The 22,539-nt window shown below is 44.2% G+C and overlaps 1 protein-coding gene across 2 annotated transcripts in view; it reads right to left on the reverse strand.

The window, feature by feature from the left end:
- Positions 1-22,539, reverse strand: part of CDH13 (cadherin 13) — a 1,023,084-nt gene that overhangs the window by 14,674 nt on the left and 985,871 nt on the right. For both annotated transcript variants that reach the window (XM_057711305.1, XM_057711306.1), the window contains exon 11: positions 16,940-17,082. In XM_057711305.1, coding sequence (XP_057567288.1) covers positions 16,940-17,082 — 143 coding nt within the window. The remainder of the gene's footprint in view (positions 1-16,939; positions 17,083-22,539) is intronic.

Genomic DNA, 22,539 nt, shown 5'->3' on the forward strand with positions numbered 1-22,539 from the left:
GAGAATGTCACTTGTGACTTTTTGGGAGTGATTTCCGTTAATGGGGAAGAAACAAGCCTGAAGGAAGCTGATCATTGATTCACAAAGCATGAGAACAGATACTCTTTTTTTGTTGTTATTTTTTTATACATTTATTTTTTATTTTTTTGACTGTGTTGGGTCTTCGTTGCTGTGTGTGGGCTTTCTCTAGTTGTGGCGAGCGGGGGCTACTCTTCTTTGCAGTGAGCAGGCTTCTCAGTGCGGTGGCTTCTCTTGTTGTGGAGCACAGGCTCTAGGCTCTTGGGCTTCAGTAGTTGTGGCATGTGAGCTCAGTAGTTGTGGCTTGCGGGCTCTAGAGCACAGGCTCAGTAGCTGTGACGCACCGGCTTAGTTGCTCCGCGGCATGTGGGATCTTCCTAGCCCAGGGATCGAACCTGTGTCTCCTGTATTGGCAGGCGGATTCTTAACCACTGAGCCACCACGGAGGCCCCGAGAACAGATATTGTTTAAAAAATTTTTTTTAATTTTAATTTTTTAATTGAAGTGTAGTTGATTTACAATGTTGTGTTAATTTCTGCTGTACAGCAGTGGTTCCATTATACGTATATATGTGTTATTTTTCATTTTCTTTTCCATCATGGTCTATCACAGGATATTTTGAAGATAGTTCCCTGTGCTCTATAGTAGGACCTTGCTGTTTATCCATTGTAAATATAATAGTCTGCATCTGCTAGTCCCAAACTCCCAGTCCTCCCTTCCCCATCCCCTCTCCTCTTTGGCAACCACAAGTCTGTTCTCTATGTCTGTGAGTCTGGAGGACCGGTACTCTGTAGTGGGGCTGGTGGAAATTTAAATAGATCAATGCCCAAAGACAGTTCCGGAGTAAACATTCAAGTAAGTATCTGCTAAAATAGGAACACAAATGTAATTAATCATCAGAAGGACAGCTATTTCTAATGGTGGCACACCATCAACTTTTGTTAGTGCAAGAACTCAAAGGAAATGCATAATTACTTTGAAGTTGGTTTTTCACTGTCAGCTTTAGTCATTTGGTTGAATTTCTTTTCTGAAAAATTATTTTTCTCTTTTTATGGAACTAATCGAATATCTCAGAGGAATCCATTATGTTTTTTTCACTCTGAATATAATATGAAGTCATTTGGTAGAATGGATGAGAAGGCATTATGAGTATTTGAAATATGGTCATAAGAATCGGCCTTTCGTGAACTTAATTATACTACTGTCTTCAATTCCTCGTGTGTTATTCCCGGGCCAGGCAGGTGATGTCTTTTTCTGAAGTCAAGTAAAATGGGCTTCTTTTCCTTTCATTGAGAAGGTTAAGACTGGATTCTCAGAACTCTCAGAGAAAGCCTCTCCCAGTTTATATGCACAAGATGGAAAAAAATTACCATCCAAAACTGAAATGTAACTCAAAACGTAATGGTTCTTCATGAGCCCTTTGGTTCCAACAGTTCTGGGGGCCCAGGAAATACTGGAGCTTCTAGGTATTCTCTGGCACTCAGCAAAACTCCCTCGCTGCCTTCTCTCGCTTCTTTCCATCCCAACGGCCCACTCTGCACGGCCAAACATCAGAACCAAAGCATGGCTGGGACTGAGCCCTCCTCTGTGGATGTTCTATTTCAACAGGGAAAAAGCCTCAATTTGCACAAAATCCTGGGATAGGGAGCTAGATCCGCACTTTCTCTTCCTGGCAGCTCCTCAGAGGAGCCCAGGGCCATGTTCTCAGGGGACGGACGCATTAAGGACCAGAGGAAGTCCCACCTTGGAACCTGTGGAGGCATGGGCTTGCTCATGTCTGCAAGGGCTTCTGTGTTTATAAAATGTCAGGAGATGGAAGGGCCCTGAGAAATGAAGCACTCCTATCAGTGGGTCTTGAATGGGAGGTGGGTTCCCCTTTGGGAGTCTGATGAAGGTCTTGGTCCTGCCTCCAGGGAAACGCACCTCCATTCATACCGAGGGGTCTGCAGTCGCTGGGAGTACCGGAAGTGCAGCCTGGGCTCCATGCAAGCTCAGAGCCGCTGATCTGCAACACCCTGGTTTTACGTGTCTTGAGGCTGAGGGCAGAGCAGTTGAGGATGGGCTCAGATTAACTCCGTGAGTCTCAGGCCCCCTTCTCTAGAGCAAGGGTTAATCTTGGCTTTCTATGTCCAAACTTGCACTGTGTAGCTTGATTCTTACAGGCTCTCATTTCAACCGTGGAAGCAAACTGAAATTCCTAAACCATGATTTGGGTCATTATTAGTATTATTTTTGTATTTTTTCTTGTGAACTACTATTTATTGTGGTAAAGAATACATAACATTTACCATTTTTAAGTGTACAGTTTAATGGCATTAAGTGCATTTCCATTGTGCAACCATCACCACTATTCATCTCAAGAAACTTCATCTTCCCCACGTGAAATGACAACTCTCCCTCTCTTCCTCCCCATGGCCTTCAAATCTTGGTGGGTCATTCATTTTGCTTCAAGCTTTCATGCTGCCAAATAATGGCTCGACACGGGGGACACAGTCACCGTATTCTTTCCTGGATCTGGATGACTGAATCTGTTCTATGAGAGGACTGTGCCTTTAAGACCACAGAGATGCTCTGACATCACAAAGCTGTGCCCTGGACCACTGTGTGCTTCCATTTCTGGCTTGGTCGTTCCCACTCGGCACTGACAGCTTGTAATACCTACACATCGATCAGGACAGGACCAAACTGATCATGCTGCTTGACTTTGAACCAAGACAATTTAAGTTGTACTTGTTCACTTTGGTGGTGATAACTTCCTCGTGAGATGGATGAGTTGGTGTTCTGTGCTCAATGCCAGCCGTCCTGGCCAAACCCTCAGTCTGGCTGGTTCCATATTTGGTGCTTGGACTTTTGCGTTCTAGGTGTAGCTGGGGCAGAGCTGTGTGTTTTCTAAGAGAAGCAGGATCACGCAACTAATGAAAGTGAGGATTTATGGGGAGAAGTGGAACCCCTGCTGTAAATCAGAGTAGGAAAAGTCCAAGCAGACCAGAAAGGTTGCTGTTTTGAGTATGTGGGGGTCTACCTTCCAATTTTCCCTCATTTTTCCAGAAGAGGAAACTAGGGCTCAGAAAGATTAAGTAACTTGTCCCAGGCACTGTAACATTGGTGGTGTGTCACCTGTTTGAGGGCTGTGGCCTATAAGGCACAGTGTTCCCATGCCGTGCACGCTTTGGGAGCTCCAGAAAGTGCATGGAATGACTGATGATCGTAGCACGAGACTGTGGAGCTCAAAGTTTAGGTATTTTGCTGCTTGCAGTTGGCATCAAGCATCGGTAGAAAGTGTAAAAAACAATCTCTGTGCTTTTGTTACTTAAGCGACCAACAATACGTTGTTTTTCATGGAAGGTGAGTGACGCTAAGGCCTGAACCCAAGGAAACATGTCACACCTGGGTCTCCTGGCACTGCTTTGATGGTGTGTGTGGGTGTAATGAGAAAAAGGGCCAGGTTTTTTGATTTTTTTTTTTGATTTTTTAAATTATGGGAATATCATTTTTTTCAGAACCCTGACCAAACATGATTTCCACTTAGCCAAAAAACACTGAAATTTTCTGATAGGTCCCATTATTCAGAAGACATATGTATATATATATGATGTATATGATATATACATATATGATGTGTATGATATATATATATATACACACACACACACATATCTTGTCAGTAACAGACAAAAACAGTGTGAACCTAATTAAAAGATATATATGATTAGGAAAAAGATTAGAAAGAAATATGTCAAAACCTAATTATCTCTCCAGGTAATTAACATTAAAATAGTACTTTTCTCTTTTCAATCTCCTTTATAACAACCATGATTACTGTAATAATCAGAAACAGAAATGTAAGCTCAAATGTTATATAGGGATTTGAAAATATTTTTTTTCCAGTTCTACTTTCTCTTCTCTGTTTGTTTTTACAATGAATTGATGTTTAGTAAATTCACAGAGTTCTGCAACTACCACCACCATCTAATTTTAGAACATTTCCATTATCCCCAAAAGAAACCTCAGGCCCATGTGTACTAACTCTTCATGCCTACTTCTAGTCCTCGGCAACCACTAATCTACTTTCTTCCTCCATAGATTTGTGTTTTCTGGACATTTCTATAAAGGGCATCACACAACATATGGCCTTTTGTGTCTGGCTTCTCTCACTCAGCACGATGTTTCTGAGGCTCACGCATGTTACAGCAAGAATCAGTACTTCCTGCCTTCTTATAGCCGAACGTTCCATTCTGCTGGGCGACCGTGTTTTCTTTACCCATTCACTAGCTAACAGACGTTTGGGTTTTTTCTACTTTTTGTCTGTTGTGAATACTGCTGCTGTGAAATCTGCACACACGTGACCAGATTTTCACGAGCTATAATGTCCCTAGACTAGTAAGATAAGACCCCCGTGCATCTCCTCAAGAGAGTCCCCTTAGAAGAATAGGGTCCCTGGTCTTTCCACTGTTGGCTGGGCTGGCTTCATACGCAGAGAAGGTTGAATCTCAGCAAGAACTTTCGGAAGCTAGCTCTGAGAAATACACGCAGGTAGCAGGCTTTTCCAGTCACTGGACCTAGAGGTGTGTGGCGTGTGCCTTGGGAATCACGAGTGCAGGTGGTTTTGTATGGGGACTAGTGCGCACAGTGAAGCTGCCTGCAAGAAGAATAAAATACAGGAGGAGAAAGGGAAAGGAGGGAAAAACAGGAAGCTCGTCTCTGAGCTCCCTGGGCTCTGAGCATCAGGACTGTTCTCTGTCATCGTCCTGTTATAATAGGTACCTGGTAGATTGTGTGTGTGTGTGTGTGTGTGGTGAAGGAAAATGCAGTGTTTACTGTAAATCGTCACACAAAGAGAATGGGTGACTTGTGCTCAAAAAGCCTGAACTCCCCTGGTTGGGTTTTGAATGAATTTAGGTTGATTTGAAAAAGCTAAGGATGTATGGTTCTTTCCATGCAGGTAATCATGTGTGTTTATATTTCCATAGGTTTCCTTCTATTCTGAGAACAGTGTCCTCCCTTCCCCTACCTAGGGGAGAAATAAGGGTGTGTGTGGGATGGGGTCTGTGGAACTGGGGCTCAGAGTAGCAAGTCCACACCAGGAACAAGAAGGAAGACCTCAGCTGGGGGTCTCAAGAAAGCTCGAGGCCCAAATTCTGGGAGGAAAATCAGGAGGATGGGCCGATTCATGAGGACCCACAGTTCAGATGTGGCCCCCGAGGGAAGGCTGGGGACCCCTGCTCAATTTTGAGGCTTGTCTGTTGGGGCGAGATGCCTGGGTGGGGCAATCTACTCCCTCCAAGTTCCCTCCGCATTTCTGGGCACCTGTTGAACCTTTGCTGAGCAGCTGTGGGCAAATAAAAGCCAGATCTTTTATTTCATGTGAACAGTGCTCTAAGCCACCTTAACCTTTGCTCAGAAGTGGGAGTGAACCCAGATTCTTCTCTGTAGGGTCATCCTTTGTGTTGCTTAGTTCATCCCTGTGTTCTATTTACTATGGTTTGCAGGGTCAATATTTTACAGACACTTTATTTGGGGCATGTGCCCTATAAGCCAATAATCTTGTTGCATTTTAATTCATAAGCATTTTTTATTGCTTTGTTAATAGAGATCTTGCCAATCTCATTTTATATTCTGAAAACATTTAACAGTAAACCAGCCAAAAACCTGGTAGAAAACAGACATGCAAACTACAGTGCCAGGTGTCCTTGGGTAATACTCGATGTAGAGCTGAGGACATTATTCACATAATTCAGACTCAAAAATTCTTTTGGAGGAGAAATAATCTGAAATGAACTGTTTTAAAAAATTCCATCTTTTGGCTTTTTTGTTTCCATTTTACGGGCTTTAAAGAAAAGGCAAAAATAGGGGAAGAGTCGATTTGGAGGCCATGTTTAAACATGACAGTTTCATTTTATTCATTCAGCCAATAACTATTTATTGAAGCTCTGCCCTGTGCCTTGTTGGATATGCACAAAAAACCATACAGGGTGCCTGTTCTTGACACGCTAATAGTGTGGCAGGAACAGGTATGTAAACAGGTGCAGGGCAGTGCTGTAAGGGCAGGAAGAGACGTGAGGATGAAAGGCCATGGGAGCTTGTGGCATGGGATAATTAACTGTCTGGGGCTAACTCGGAAGGCTCCATGAAGAGGTGGCTAGAAATGAGAATACTTTGTGTAGTGGGAGAAGGTTGTTCTAGGAGGAGGATATTGCATGGCTCTTTTGTGGGAAGACGTTTTCCTAGACTTTTAAGCAGGATGTTGGCTTTGATAAAAGCAGGGAATGCTGGAGGCAGGGAAAGGAAAGGGCTTGAGTGAGGAGAGAGGGCACAGGAGGACCAGGTGGGAAGCCAGTGCAGTAATGAGGACCGACAATGGGGGCTTAGGTGAGGGCGGTCGGGGTGCAAGAGCAGAAGCTGGATTCAGGAGGCTGGACAGACAGTGAGAATTGGATTGGGAGTGATGGGGGAGGAGCATCAGTGGGGATGGGGTTCTAGCTTGGGGACCATGCAGGTTGTGATGCTGTTCCCCAAGCTGGGGAAGAGGGAACACTGAGGAGGACCAGCGAAGAGACCCCTCAGCAGGATCAATTCAGCTGGCATAGATGGGCATTGCAGACAGTATTTTAATGCCCAAATTAGTTTTTTTCCCCCCAATGAATATTTGAAAACATCATGTTTAAGATGGTTGATTTGCCTGTTCAACATGGAAATGTCCTGCAGTCAGGCAGATGAAGGTTGACAAGTCTCCCCATTCAGACGGAGGCAAACTCCATGAACTGATGCCCGCGGCGAAGGCAGCATTTTCCAGCTGCTTTTCTGATTTAGAGCCCTACTCCGAGTGGAGGGCTCTGCAGCCCGTCCCTTCCCTAGGAAAATGCTCAGACGGCCACCAGGGTGGTCATCAGATGGCATGTCACAGTTTGCTTCAGACACTGATGATCTTGACACAATGAGTTTAGGAAAATCAGTCCATGACTCAGCTCAAGTAGGTTGACTTAAATATTTAAGTTTTGCAATATTTAAGTGTTTATAAGGCACCAAGAATTTTGCATTCATGATTTCCCGTCCTTGTAACAACTCTGCAGGGCAGGTGGCGTTATCCCCACTCTGCAGGTGGGGAAACAGGCTGAGAGGGCCTGAGTTTCACAGTGATGGTGGCACAGCGAAGTTGGGGAGCTGGCTCTTTCTGGGGTAACAGAGTGCCAGGCTCTACCCTCTCTGTGGAGTGTACTTGCGGACCACAGGTGGCTCTGATCACAGCCTTTCTATTACCAGATCTCAAGAGTTCTGTTATTGGGCCATTTTGTCAGTGACAAAATTGTAGCTAGTATTTTCAACGTGATTGATATTTTACTGGTACTTGAAATAACGAGGAATGATGGCTGGGTCTTCAATTTATTTTTCTTCCTCAGTTACTATAACAGCTGAGATAAGGGGTGTTACATTGGCTTAATAGGGTTGCCATCATAACTAATGACTTGATTTTATCCAAACTAGCATCTTTTAAGTAGAATTAATCTAAATAATTTTACTACATCCCCCATGCAGTCTTGGCTGATCTACACAAAGAGAAAAACTATCAATGGAGGCATCTTTTTGAAGTTCAGATCCCCTGTCACCCCCAGTTTGGGGGCCGCTGTTATCCAGTAGTCAGTAGTTTAGTGGTCATTTCACTATGAGGTCAAATGACATTTTTTTTTTCTTTTCATCGATTTAAAAGTACTTTGCACAATATTTCAATTTTGAATCCGCTGGCGTTATCAGAACATCTATCGTATAGGAGGCTGAGGGAAAAGACAGGTTAGGACATGATACACTGTAGTTTATGAAAAATCATTATCTTAGTCAATTGCATTTTAATTTTACAGCTGTTACGCTGGGTTCTCTATCTGTGTCTTCTTGGTAACTCACAGCACATTTTTTCACCGACAGGCTCAGACATACTTTATACAAGTTGCTAAGTCATGAAGACACGCTGCTGAACTGAGCGATAATTGGGCTTGTTTTTAGGCCACCATTCCCTTATTCTTTTAAATGAAAGTAGACGGGAAGGCGACACCTGGTAATCATATAAAGGATTCATAGGGATGCTGGAGATAGTGTGTGCTTCCTGGTTCAAACTATTTCCTGTGCACTGAGCCTCAGGAAGAGCTAAGAGGGATAGCGTTTTTCTGTTCTCTTTAAACTCTCTGCACAGCCTGCGTGCTGGGGGCAAGGGCGCTTGAACTTCCTGAAGCAAAATGTTTCTGTCTGGCATTAGGAGTCATAGTTTAGGTCTTCTCTGAGGGCATGAGAGCCCTTCAATAACAATCGTGGAATGCGGAACCCGATACAATTTCAGAACAGAAGGAGGAGTGAAAGAGGAGGGTGTAGGTGAGGAGGCTGGAAGGCCAGCCTGATGGAATCCTGAGCGGAGGGCAGGACGTCAGGAAGCAGCCGCCAGCTGTGCCGTCCCGCCAGGACAATCCCCAGTGGGATTCCACAACCCTTACGCGAAATTGCTCGTGGCCGTTTTCAGCCCACATCAGACGGTGAGACGAACGTTTGACCTTTCTGGAGACTTCCTGAGCGGGAACGCTAAGCACCAGGGGGTTTGCCCAGTGCTACTTGCTGCTGCTTTGCCCCCTGTCAGCACATCCCCAAAGGGATGCCGTCTGATTGCATTCCCGGATGTTCTCTCTCCATCTTGATGTTTTCCTTAACGGTTATTATTTTTTTCCCCTTTCTTAAGACAGGCCAGTGATTCTGTGTTTGTTGAAGCCTCTAATGAAGGAGTTCCTGTACTCTGAAGGCACTGTCTTAACCTTTTCAGAAAATCTGGACCGTAAGGTAAATGAAGCTATTCATCTCTAAAGATAAAATGCTTGCCAACACGAAAGGTCACACCTTATTAATCTATAGGATGAAAGGCTTTACCCTTCCAATCATTTAACTATAGCCGGTTCTGCTTTAGCAAAACAAAAGCATTCCACTCATAATAAAACAATGTTGTTAGGTAATTTATAGCCCATTAAACTTGTTAACAGCTTACGAAAAGTGCCTCGTACATCCTTGGGTGTTCTGTGGGTTACAACCTAGCGTCTGTCTGTAGGGAACAACTAGTGTCTCTTCCTCTCCAAATCATCTATAACCCAGGCATTATCAGTGTTATTATGAAGCGCGATTCTGGAATCCATATAGACTCGCTTTGGGGCACGAAGCTAACAGGTCCAAAGAGTTTTTGATTTCTGTTAGCTCAGAACAGATTTCCAGCCCGGCATCTGACTATCTTTTTACATGCCTCCATTATGATCTCACAGTTTCTAGTCTCTAAGAGGTACCTAAAAAACATTCTCTTTTGGTACTGCCTTACCACTGTCATGAACAGAATAAGTAGAGCTGTGTGCAGGAGTTCTGATGGTGTCACTTCTGCTTTTTGGAAAGTGTTATAAAGACTGCAGAGCTCACACTCCGCCTTGTTCTCTCTGCAGACATCCTGTCACTCACCTCTCCTGGCACTTTTGCCCCCCTCCCACATCTGGGGATTGTCCTTCCTTAGAATGACAAGATGCTGAGAATCTAGCTCTAGGTTAACAGATACTTAGAGAACACACAAATGGGGAAGGCACACTGGACCAGGGACACGCTCTCTGTGTAGTCATATATATATTTTTCTTAAGTTGTATTGAAATATAGAAACGTTCATGTTTCCGTAAAGACACAGCTTGAAGAAATTTCACAATCTGAAATGTAGCTAGTCCAATATATACAAGATCAAGAAACTCCTCCATGGTTCCTTAAAAAGCTAAAAATAGAGCTACGTATGATCCTGCAATCCCACTCCTGGGCATATACCCTGAGAAAACCATAATCTGAAAAGATACATCCACCCCATGTTCATTGCAGCATTATTTACAATGGCCAGGACATGGAAGAAACCTAAATGTCCATCAACAGATGAAGGGGTAAAGAAGATATGGCACATATATACAATGGAATATTACTCAGCCATAAAAAAGAACAAAATAATGCCATTTGCAGCAATGTGAATGGACCTAGAGATTATCATACTAAGTGAAGTGAGCCAGACAGAGACAAATATTATATGATACCGCTTATATGTGGAATCTAAAAAAAAAAAAGACACAAATGAACTTATATACAAAACAGAAACAGACATAGAAAACAAATTTGTGGTTACCAAAGGGGACATTGAGGGGCGGGATAAATGAGGAGGTTGGGATTAACACATACACACTACCATATGTGTAACAGATAAACAACAAGGTCCTACTGTACAGCACAGGGAACTACAGTCAATATTTTGTAATGACCCATAAAGGAAAAGAATCTGAAAAAGGATATATATATTCTTTTATAGTTATATATATAGTTATTTACAACATTGTAAATCAACTACACTTTAGTAAAAAAAAGAGGCCCCTCCACAAGGTAATCCTGAAGGAAGGATTAGTTTTGCCTGTTTGACCTTTGTATAAATGGAATCATTCAGTATGTGATCTTCTGTTTCAGTCTTCTTTTTGCTCAGTGTTACGTCTGCAAGATTCATCCATGTTGCTGTGAACAGCTGCACATCATTCATTCTCAGTGCTGTGTAGACCCAACTGTGTGAATGTACCACCAATTATTTATTCTACTTTTGTTGGGCATTTGGATGGTTTCCAATTTTGAGCTATCATGAATAGTGCTGTTATTTACATTCTGGCATATGGGTTCTGGTGAACGGATACACATATTTTTGTTGGGTGTACAGCTAGGCATGTAATTCCTGGTTCATAGGGGATGCCTATGTTTAGCCTTAGTTGATACTTGCAATTTCCAAAGTGGTTGTACCATTTCACACTTCTGCCGGCTGGATGTGAGAGTTTCAATGATTTCACATTCTTGCCAGCACTTGGCATTTTCCATCTTTTTGGTTCAGTCATTTTGTAGGTGTGTTGAGTATTGAATTTCATTGTATTTCTTTGATTAATTTGTATTTTATATTTGGATAGTTTAATTTTTATTTCCGTGATGAATGAAGTTGAGCATCTCTTCATATGTTTACTGGCATTTGTATATCCTCTGTTGTGAATATCTGTTCGAGTCCCTTACCCATTCTTCTTTGAGTGGCATCTTTTGCATATAGATTATAGGATTCCTTTGTAATATACATATTTCCTACTTTGTGGGTAACCTTTTTACATTCTTAATGGTATAATCTGATGAACTGAAGTTCTTAATTTTAATATAATCTATCTTTTTTTCCTTTTTGTTGTTAGTGCTTTCTGTCCTGTTTAAAAAAACTCTGCCTATGTCAAGGACATCAATATGTTCTGTTTTTCTCTAAAAGATGTATTATTTTACCTTACATATTTTGACCTGAACATATTTAGAATTGATTTTATATATGGTATAAGAGAGGGGTCAGGATAATTTTTTTTCATACGTATGTCCCATTAACCCAGCACTATTTATTGAAAAGACCACGCTTTCTCATCTGTGCTACCATGCTGTCCTTGTCGTAATCAGGGACTGTGTATGTGTGGATCTGTTTCTGAACTCTCTAGTCTATCTCACTGGTCGTTTTTTTCTATCTTTGAGCAAACACCACACAGTTTGAATTATTATAGTTTTCTAATAGGTCTGCATATATGGTAGTGTCAGTCCTCCAACTTATTCTTCAAGAATTCCTTCGCTATTTTTAGCCCCTGTATTTCCATATGAATTTTATAATCTATTTCTTCTGCTTCCTCTCAAAACAAAACCCTGGGATATTGCTTGGTATTGCCTTGAATCCTTTAGGTTCCTTTGGAGAGAACTGACATTTTAATAGCATCAAGTCTTCCAATCCACGAACATGGTACAGCTCTCTATTTACACAGGATTAAAATCTTCTCTTAGTAGTGGTCTGTAGGTTTCAATATAGAGTCTTTTTGCCATGTCCTCACATGGTGAAGGAACTCTCTGTGATCTCTCCTATAAAGGAATTAATCCCCTTCATGAAGGTTTCCATCCTCATGGACCTCCCAGAGGCCCTACCTCCAAATACCAGCACACTGGGGATTAGATTTCATCATATGGATTTGGGGTGGGGGGTGGAGGCGGGGACACCAACATTCAGTCTGTAGCATCAGCCATCCCATCCTCCAGTCCTTTGTATCTTCAAAATCTGGCAAACATCTTAAAGAGAGAATGGCTGTGTGTTGAAGGTAAGTTTGCTTGCTTTGTTAGGCCTTTGTTTCAATGAGACTCCAGGAGATTTTACTCTGTCCTTTAAAAGGCATTTATCTATAACCATGTGCTTAAGGGCCCTCAAGTTTTCACTCTATCACACCAGCCACATGACTGTTAACAAATGTTTCTCATTTATTTCTCTCCATCCTGGGCCCTGCCTGGGTCAAACCTGATCCTCACCCAGAATCTAAAATAGCCCTAGAGAGAAAAAAATGGCTGGTGGCCCTACACTCTTTTTAGAATTGTTCTTTCCTCTTTTCTGTTTTAGTTTTTAGTTGATTTAGGCTTCATTGCTTCTGCAGCTTTCTGTTGCCTTTACAATTAAGATTTTTGTAATTTATCCAGAGTTTTCTAGTTTTTGCAGTGGAGACATTGGTCTATTACATCCTACCAGAAAGTTCCCACAGAGATATATTTTTTTTTTCTTTCTTTTTTTTTTTTTAATTATTTTTTTTTGGGGGGTACACCAGGTTCAATCAACTGTTTTTATACACATATCCCCATATTCCCTCCCTTCCTTGACGCCCCCCCCTCGAGTCCCCCCCACCCTCCCTGCCCCAGTCCTCTAAGGCATCTTCCATCCTCGAGTTGGACTCCCTTTGTTATACAACAACTTCCCACTGACTATTTTACAGTTGGTAGTATATATATGTCTGTGCTACTCTCTCGCTTCTTCTCAGTTTCCCCTTCACCCCCCGCCCCCTCCCATACCTCGAGTTCTCCAGTCCATTCTCTGTATCTGCATCCTTGTTCTTGTCACTGAGTTCATCAGTGCCATTTTTAGATTCCGTATATGTAAGTTAGCATACAATATTTGTCCTTCTCTTTCTGACTTACTTCACTATGTATGGCAGATTGTAGTTCTATCCACCTCATAGAGATATATTTTATTGACATGTTCTGGCATAAATTCCTGAGTGACTCCTTGTTTGGAGAAAATCTATTTATTTTGCTTTAGCTTCCCTCGTGTTATATGACAAAAATTCCTTATTGTTTCATCCCATCAAATACACTGAATTTCTATAAAGTTAATAAAGTCAAACGCTTACTTTGTATAACATTGAGACATCAGTTAGTACTATTAACTTTGATCTAATAGGTAAGTGTTGGTTTTTCCTGGTTAAACATAATATCTAGAGATGTTTTCAGTGAGTGACAAAAAGGAGGCTTTAAACAAAAGTTACTCTGATTTATGAGGTCTTTGAAAATTTATTCTCTTTTTGCTATAAGTCTTTTGGGCCTTATTCAAGATTATCATTTCTAATGATGGTTGTATATAATAATGCCAACCTGTTTTTTATTTACCATTCCATCTTCAGGGACATTTCTATCCTTTGGAAACATCTGTGACACCAGATTTTGAATTTCCTTTTCTGATATTAGCATTAACAGAGTTAGATAAGAAATAGATTTCAAAACTGTATGTTTCTCGAGGAGCATTCTTGGCTCTATTCTTTCCTTTCTATAACCCCATTGGGGTGTGACTGACATTTATTGAACATTTAATACGGCTTTTGATGGAGAGTGTAGAGGGTACAGTGCTTCATTTTCTTACAACAACCTCATAAGTAGAAATTATCTTCCTTATTTTATAGAAGTAGAAACTGAGTATCAGAATCTCTAAGCAGCTTGTCCAGTCACACCTGGAGAGAAGACTCCTGTTTCTGGCAAAAATTAAAGTGTACTCCATTTCTAGTTTTTTGGATGACTAATTGCATAAAATATTTCATAAGGCAATGATTATGATACTATTTGCTGTGTTTCAAACTTCCTTCATGGTGTTCTTACCTGAAAATTTTCTCCACACATACTTTTATGTAATCATCACTTTAGCTGATCTACAACTGATACTTTTTGTTTGAACAGCATTGTAAACATTCTTGGCTTTTTGTGCTCCACCGTTGATGCCCTGAGCCCTCCTGTCTAGACCTACTCCTTCTACAAAACTTACCTGTTCTGATGGCGCCCATCTCTCTTGCATTGTGACTCCCTGAGAAACCTTCTGTCCTCTGAGTCCCATGATGCAGCGTCTCATGGGATCATCCCAATATCCACCGCATAACGACAACATGGGGACAATCCTTTGAAACCAGTTCCATTTCTGTTACTGGACTGGATCTCTGACCAGAAATCTTAGTATCACCTTTCTCTGTTTCATGTTGGTATGTGTTTTTTTCAAAGCCTTGTTTCTCCCATCTAGGTGTTTCCTAGATTCATCCTGTCTAGTTCGTTTCTGTTGCCACCAGGCATACCTTGACCCCCTTCAACTAAGATACCTGCTGTGGCGTACAACGTTTATTTCCTAGCTCTAGACTCATTCACGACTTCCACTGCTTCTCTTACCCTGATTTCTGCACAGCTTTCTAATGCCTCCTTGCCTCTTGTGTCATCATGACCTGATTGATTTTCTACACTGACACGGGGGTTGTCTTTCTAAAGTACAGAGCTTATTCTGGAGGAGCAAACTCCTTGGCATAGCATATGGAGCGTTTCATGGTCTATTTTATGATCTATTCCACAGATACACGAGTGCCCGCTCTAAGCCAGGCGCTGTGACAGGAGCTGGGCATCCAACACAAGACCTAGTAACCGCATCTCTGTAAATATGGAGCCTCTGGTAAGGCTGACCAATGTTCACGTGTCTCCCACAACCACCTTCTTTCAGGCCTCTAGTGCAATGCCTCACCTTTTCTCAGCTTACCCTTCATCACTTGGTTTAGAGATCCCCTCAATCAAGAAGCTCCCCATGACCACCTCTGAGGCTGGACCACTGGCTCCTCTGGGCTTGGTTCCAAGAGGACAGTTGTGACATTCTATTGCCATCTTCTGTTTACTGGCCTAACTTGCTGAATAACTCACTAGCTCACTGAGCACAAGGACGGTGTGTTATTCATCTTCGAGGCTCCAGGACCACGCCCAGTGTCTGGTCCAGCTCTCTGTTGATGAATGTCCACGAGTTACTTCATCGTGTTGCTTTCCTCCTCAAGAACTTATGGGAGCCTCAGGGTGCCTGCTCCATCGGATGACTTGTCTGGATTTTGAGATGTCTTGAAGAGATGACTCTCCCATGCACATCCAAATAGACTTCTGCTTATTTACTCCCAGGGGATGTAGCCCTTTTCTCTCCTCCTCTTGCCTCCCATGCCGCACCCCCTTTTAGTTCTGATCCTCTGCTCTGCCCTCTCAGGCACCCCCACCTCCTGACCCTGCCATCTACCCCAGTCCTCCCTGTCTTTCAAGGCCAGACTCCAAGGTGGACTTCACTGTGAAGCCTGCCCTGCCTACTGTGCGCCACACGGATCGCTCACTTCTTAGACACGTGCTCTCCTACTTGGTTTTGTGTAAGCACCCAGTCTCTAAGAATTCTTAGTTCATGTGTTATTGAGTAACGAAGGCACATATAAAGAACCCTATAAGTATTCATTTTGATGTACCTATAGGACTCAAAGCTGAATCTTCAGCTATGAACAGCTGGCTTTGAGGAATTACAGGGAGAGCAAAACTTATGTGATTGACACAGTAGACGTCTCAGCTTAACATAACCAGAAACCAACTCTGATCTCCTCATCTCAGCCAGTGGCAAATCCTGTTAGCTCTGCATCTGAAATGTATAGAGTGTCTCCAGCATCTGACCCCTTCTCATTCCCTACTCTGTTATCAGTCCAAGCCGCCATCTTTCCTAGGCTGTCCTCCGTCTCCTAAGGGGTGTCCCTACTTCTGTCCTGTCTCCTATGTCTGATCTCAACAGAGCAGCAGAGTGATCACGGCACCTGAACGCTACTCAGAATTTGGCAACAGCAACCCATTTCACACAAAGTAGAAGCCAAGGGTCGTATAGGGGCCCATGTGACCCTACACAATCCAAATCCCCATCCCCTTCATGTACCGCTGCTCTTCCTGCTCCAGCCTCACAGCCTCCCTGCTCTTCCGTTAGATTGTTTCGGGGGTCCCATCCCCACTTCCTTCATGTTTTCACTCAAATGTTCCTTCTTCAGTGAGCTTCTCAGGGCTGTCTAGTTAAAATGGTAGCATCCTTTCTTTTGCTATCTCCTTTTCCTGTCTCACACATAAATAGTATGTTTTCCTCTTTTTTTCCCCCAAAAGTATCTGCTATGTATTTTACTCAGTTTGCTTCCTTTCTCCATGCACGTGTCAGCTGCACGAAGACAGTGCTTGCTGTTTGCTCACTCCTGTGTCCCCAGGCTCTGGGACAGGGTCTGGCCTGTGGATATTGCATTCCTGGCTTTTGAATGAACAGCAATTGCTCTGTGACTATGAAGGTACCAGCTGAGGGGACCTGATGGCTTTCCATGGTACACACCATAAGAGGGAAAGAGCTGTGGGAACAATTCAATGGTCAGGGTCGGTGATGTCCTCTGGGGCTTCCTGTCAATTCGCATCAGGTAAAAGAACCCTCCCTGCAGATGAGAACAGGACTCCAAGATGAACAACATTGGCGTGGCTTCCTAGCCTTGGCGCCTGCCGGAGACGGGGCACAGTGAGCTCACTGCTCTGACTGCTAAACTAGACAAAGACCCGAGAATTCCAGGACTTGGGGATTTTACTGACTCATGTGTTTACGCATTTGCTTCCCCTGCCCCCCCACATTTATATTCTTCCCAATAGAACACCTCTAGGTATATCAGAGGAAATGTAAAAATGTAAAAAAGTATGTATAATCGAAAAGTATTCACTTACTGGCATTTAAAAAATTACTCACCACTGTCGATTGCCAGGAAGAGGGCAGTGTACACGCTGTTGTGGACGAATGGGGACTCGCGGTCCAGCACAGCAGTGGTGTCAACCGTCCCGTTGATGGGGTTGATATTCAGCCAGCCTGCTGGGTCCTTGTAAACAGAATACCTGGAAAAAAGATCCCCAAATAACGTCAGATTACATTTCAAAATAAATGCAAGAAATGTTCACGGAGTGCTGGGCACAAGCTCCCGTCTTAGCTGCCAGATGATTCTTAACACAAATCCAGAAACATCACCATAGCACCGCTGTTCACTCAGAAACTAATGACTGGCTGTTAACTCTGGGCCTTCTCTGTGTTAAATATTTTGTACCTGCACCTCCTTTATTCCCCATGACAAGCCTAGGAGGAAGGAGCTCTTATCGGCCCAGCTCTCATAGAGGCAGATTTCATAGCCTGTCTCCTGAGTCCAAGTCCAGTTTTTTTTTCTTTTTCTTTTACACCTTGGATGCATCTTGTATGCAAACCAGACAGGAGAAGCACTGTCATGAAGGTACAGGCAGGACACATGGATGCTGGGAGGAAGAATTATCTCCGATGGAGGGTAACCCTGGGCTCTTCACAGAGGACACAGCATCCGAACTAAGACAGAAGGGGGGGGATGCTGTCAGAAAATGAGAGGACAGACACATCGGGGAGAGAGAAGAATATGAATTACATATGGAACAGAGATATTCGCTGAAGCGTACGTTCCACAAGAGCAAGGATATCTGTTCACTGTCATGACTGCAGCTCCTAGAACATTGCTTAGCACATACATGACACTTAATAGATAGTTACCGAGTGAATGACTATTCAGGGACCAGAAGGTAGATGGTTGTGGATGGAACATATCTTCTCTAGGGGAAACCGAAAATAAGTGAATTTGGAGAGACAGATTATAAGGAACCTGAACCACTGTATTAAGGCGTTTGGATTCTGGATAATGGAGAACCATTAAAGAATTTTAAAATGTCCTATACACACTACTATGTTTAAAATAGATAACCAACAAAGCCTTCTGTATAGCACAGGGAACCCTGCTCAATATTCTGCAATAACCTAAATGGGAAAAGAATTTGAAAAAGAATAGATACATGTATATGTATAACTGAATCACTTTGCTGTACACCTGAAACTAAAACAACACTGTTAATCAACTATGCTCCAATATAAAATAAAAATTAAAAAATGTTATTATTTTTGAGCTTGTTATCAGAGTAATACATGCTCATGGTAAGAAGTTCAAACAATATAAAGAGGCATCAAGTAAGAAATGGAAGTCTTCTCTATCAGGGAGGCTCTAATTGAACGTGAGCCAGATGTCTTTGAACCGGTGGCTTGGGAAATGTGGGACCGTCCCAGCAACACCTTGCTGGCGCTGCAGCCACTTTTGTACTTAAGCCAGAAAGATGCCTGTCGGTGTTTTTCTGCCATTACCCACTCACCAACGTCTGGAATTCACGTCCCTGAAGAGACATGAGAATTGCTAGCTCCTCAGTCTGGCACAGATGCTTGAAGTTGACCATCTCTGCCTCACACACTGCCAGCTTTGGTTCTAAGAATGTTTAAAACGGCGTCTAACCAGCAACATTGCAAATCTCCAGGTGAAGAGTTAGGGGCAGACTGCCATCCTAGTCTTCACAGTGGAAAAGATGTCCACGTCCTAATCCCGGGAACCTGTGGATGTTACCTCACGTGGCAAAAGCTTTGCAGGTCTAATTAAGTTAAGGATCTTGAGATGGGGAGGTCATTTTGGATGACTGGGAGAGAGAGGGGCTAAATGCAACCACAGATGTCCTTGTAGGAAGGAAACAGAGATTTGAGACCCACCGACGAGGAGAAGGCCATGTGACCACAGAGGCAGAGACGGGAGCAGTGCGGTCACCTGAAGCTGCAAGAGATAAGGAAGGGGTCTCCCCTAGAGCCTTTAGAGGGAGGATGGTCCTGCTGACATCTTGATTTCGACCCAATGAGACTGATTTTGGACTTCTGGCCAAACTGAGCTGGAGAAGAATATATAGCCACCAAGTCTGTGGTAATTTGTTACAGTGGCAATAGGAAATTAATACAGTAGATATAATATCCCCACTTACACATGAGGGAGCTGAGGCACAAACCACACAGATACTAGGATCAGAGAGTCAGGACATGGGCCCAGGTGGTCCCAGGGCCCATGTTCTGAACCCCTACACTAAGCTGCTTCCCAGCTAACTTACTGGTGGGTGGTCAGGAGACATGTCCTGAATTTTGAGAAAGAGTTAGCTCTGCTGATAGAATCTAAGTGTGATGGGTCATGTGTGAGTGAGACCAATGGCCTGTCCACAAATGTGTGGCCAAGTAGACCGGGATCCACCGAGGTTCCTCGTCCCTGACTCAGAGGTAATCTTGGACAACTGCAGTGTGACTGTCGCCTGAAGGAGACTGTGGTCACTGAAAGGAGGGGTGGCCAGCTGGGTCCTTGAGGAGGGGAGTGGAGGAATAAGAAACACGGGCTGTCAAAGGGGACAGGCATCAAGCAGCCTCCAGGAGGCTTCCGGTAGCAGCTCAGCTGCCTCACCACAGGAAGCACTGTACTATGTCCCAGCTGGACCACCAGCCAGGGAGACCCTCCACTGGCTCCCAGTTCCCGCTGCAGCCTCAGCACCAACCCCTGGATGTCTTTGGGCTTCTGAGAGGCACTGACAGACCCTCTGACACAGAATTCTCATTTTAATTCATAGAGAGGCACTCTGGTTTATTTCAGTCCCTTGTGAATTTGAGTCACGTGAACAGACCCAAGCATCTCTGTGTGCACCAATCAGATTCAGTTTTTATCCGGAAAGCAGATGGGCCAGACCTGGGACTGCAGAACAACACCAGGGAGACGGCCCTGCAAATGCTTCCTAGAAGGCATCTGTCTGGTCTTCCCTACATCAGCCTCAGGGGCATAGCATCTGTTATCGAATGCAAGTCCCTGTGCCCCACACACAGTGAGGCCAAATAATACCAAAATGTCAGAGTTTGGAGAAGAGGAAGGTTTACTGCAGGGCCAGGCAAGGAGACAGGTGGCTCATGCCTTAAAAAAACCCAAAAGCTTTCAGCAAAGCCCTTTTATAGGAAAGGTGAAGGAAGGGTGTGGTTAGTTGTTGGTGTCTGATCCTTTGCTCTTCAGGTCAGGTCACCATCAGGTCACAATGATCCTGTAAACCTCCACCAAACAAACATTATTCTCTGTTCTGACAAGGACAGGCAAGGCCTCAAGGCTCAGCTCTCACCCTCCGAGGTCCAGGCCTGGCTAAGAGGAGGGGGTCCCTGCTCAGGCCGATTACGCCGCCCAGGAGCGCTCGTCCAGCACCCAGTCTGGGTCCTCCCGCCAGTGCCCAGGCCCGGCTGAGGAGGCAGAGTTCAGCCAGCGGTGCCCTCAGAGCCAGGTCCCCAGACCCTGCCCAGCCGTCATTGCCGAGGGAGCCAGGCACCCAGCACCCAGCCGGCCCTCAGGCTTCTCAATTAAACTGCAGAGAATCGTTTGTATAGGATCGATGGGAATACATGTTGTAGCAAATACCAATCAGGTTAATTCCCAGCTCACCACAATGGCCCTCCTTTGAGAAGAGCCCCAACCACAGAGGTGGACCTGAAGTAACAGTGTTCAATGTCCTTGCAACTTAACCCTGACCTCAGCCACCTCCTGGGGTAGACAACTGATCTAAGCTGTACCAAGTTTTGAAACTTGAATGCAGAGACTGAAGCTGGTTGAAGCTGTTACCTTAGCAACAGTGATGTCCAAACACTCCTGTTGCTGAGGCCGCCATGGACTGCGACCCACAGAGACCACGGCCGCCATCAGGTCGTGGAAGTGGGGATGGAGGAGAGGGTCGCTGCTGCCTCGAGGCTTGGGCCCGGCCAGTGGGCGGCCGTGGCGAGGGCTCTGGAGCCCTGCAGGACACAGCCCCCAGCCTGTCCCTGGGCCCCCCAGCTCCCCCGCCGGCCCTGGGGAGAAGGCTGCGGTCCGGAGGACCACTGCGAGGCGGACTGTTGGCCGAGTGGGACCTTCATCCCCATGCTGTCTCACGCTAGGTCTTGCGATGATGACTGCGCGTCCATTTAATAAAACAGTATCAACGCAGCAGCAGCCAACGCCCGGCTGAGCACTTACTACGTGCCGGGCGCTGCTCTAAGAGCTTCCCGTGTCTACTTTGTCAGCCTTCACAGCAACCCTGGGCGGGGGTGGTCAACAGTGTTATTCCCATTTTACACATGAGGAAACTCAGAGGATGCTGGCTGCTGTAGATCTTATAATTGTCTTAATTTTTTTCTATTATTAAACTACAGGCTGTAGATTTCTTAGTTCTCCTTGAACTTCTGTCATTTTAAACCTAACTGTATATTTAAAAAAAAGACCTTAAGTAGAATGTTCTATTTTTTAAAATGTAGCACTTTGACTTTTTGCCAAGGAAAACAATAAATATTTTTCCAGTGCAAAACCAAACCAAACCAAACCAAAACCAAACCAAACCAAGCCAACAACAACAAAACCCCCCAGAGAGAAAAATGCCTTTGCCAAGGTCAAGAGCTAGTGTGCATCAGTGTTGGGATCTGAGCTAGGTACCAGAGCCCTGCCCTTAACTTCCACTCTAGCTCTCCCCAATCATACACCGTGTCGGCATCACGGGGGAGGTAAAAGCATAGACTCTGGAGTGAAGAAGACTTGGATTCTGTCTGTGTGACCCGGGGCAAGCTAGTCTCTGTGATTCTGTTTCCTCCTCTGTTAGAGGGAACAATCCCAGTGGCCTCAAGGGTGGCTGTGAGGGCAGAGTGAGGCCTGACTCCAGGTGGCTGACTGTGTGCCAGTGGCCACTGGGTCAGGCCCCGTGTGCTCTCTTTTGACATGATCCACACCGTCCCTCGGATTGTTTTGGAAATACATGACTCAGCGAGCCCTGTGGAAACGAGGTTTTGAATCTGAAACAGTGAGAAGGGACAGATGGAGAGAATGAATGAGGCTAACGGAGGTTTCCCCACACTCCCTCGATGTCTCAGTTATCTTTTCCATATTTCTTCAAAACAGAAGAAATGTATTACTCATGAGAATGAACTGCTTTAGAAGCACCAGCCTTTGATTTTGATAGTAATTTACACTTCCACCTGGCAAAATGCTATCTTCTAAGACTCCCCTGAAATCTCTCCTCTGGGCCCCCACGTGACTCCCCAGTTAGAAGAATTAGTCACTCGCTTCTCCGAGTACTTGCTGGACGCACACATGCATTAAAATGCCTTTAAGGGCATCATATGGGGCCTTTACGTCTGCTGCCTTCACCAACTTCTCAATGTCAGGATGAGGGTCAAGTTGGCTGTACTACTGCATGCTTACTGTGCCTGGCTTTGTGCTAACCACTCACAGTCAGCACCGCATTTATTTCTGTGGTTCACACAACCTGATGAAGTGGGTATTATCCATGTTTTAAAGATGAGATAACCAAGATGCAGAGAGGCTTTAGCAACTTGCCCCAAGCAGCACAGCTAAGAAGTAGCTGAGATGGAATTAAACACAGGTGTGCCAGATTCCAGGCTCTGGAACTGAACCAGGGTACAGTACATTTATG

Source organism: Hippopotamus amphibius, chromosome 16 (assembly GCF_030028045.1).
Source record: "Hippopotamus amphibius kiboko isolate mHipAmp2 chromosome 16, mHipAmp2.hap2, whole genome shotgun sequence".
Taxonomy (NCBI): Eukaryota; Metazoa; Chordata; class Mammalia; order Artiodactyla; family Hippopotamidae; genus Hippopotamus; species Hippopotamus amphibius.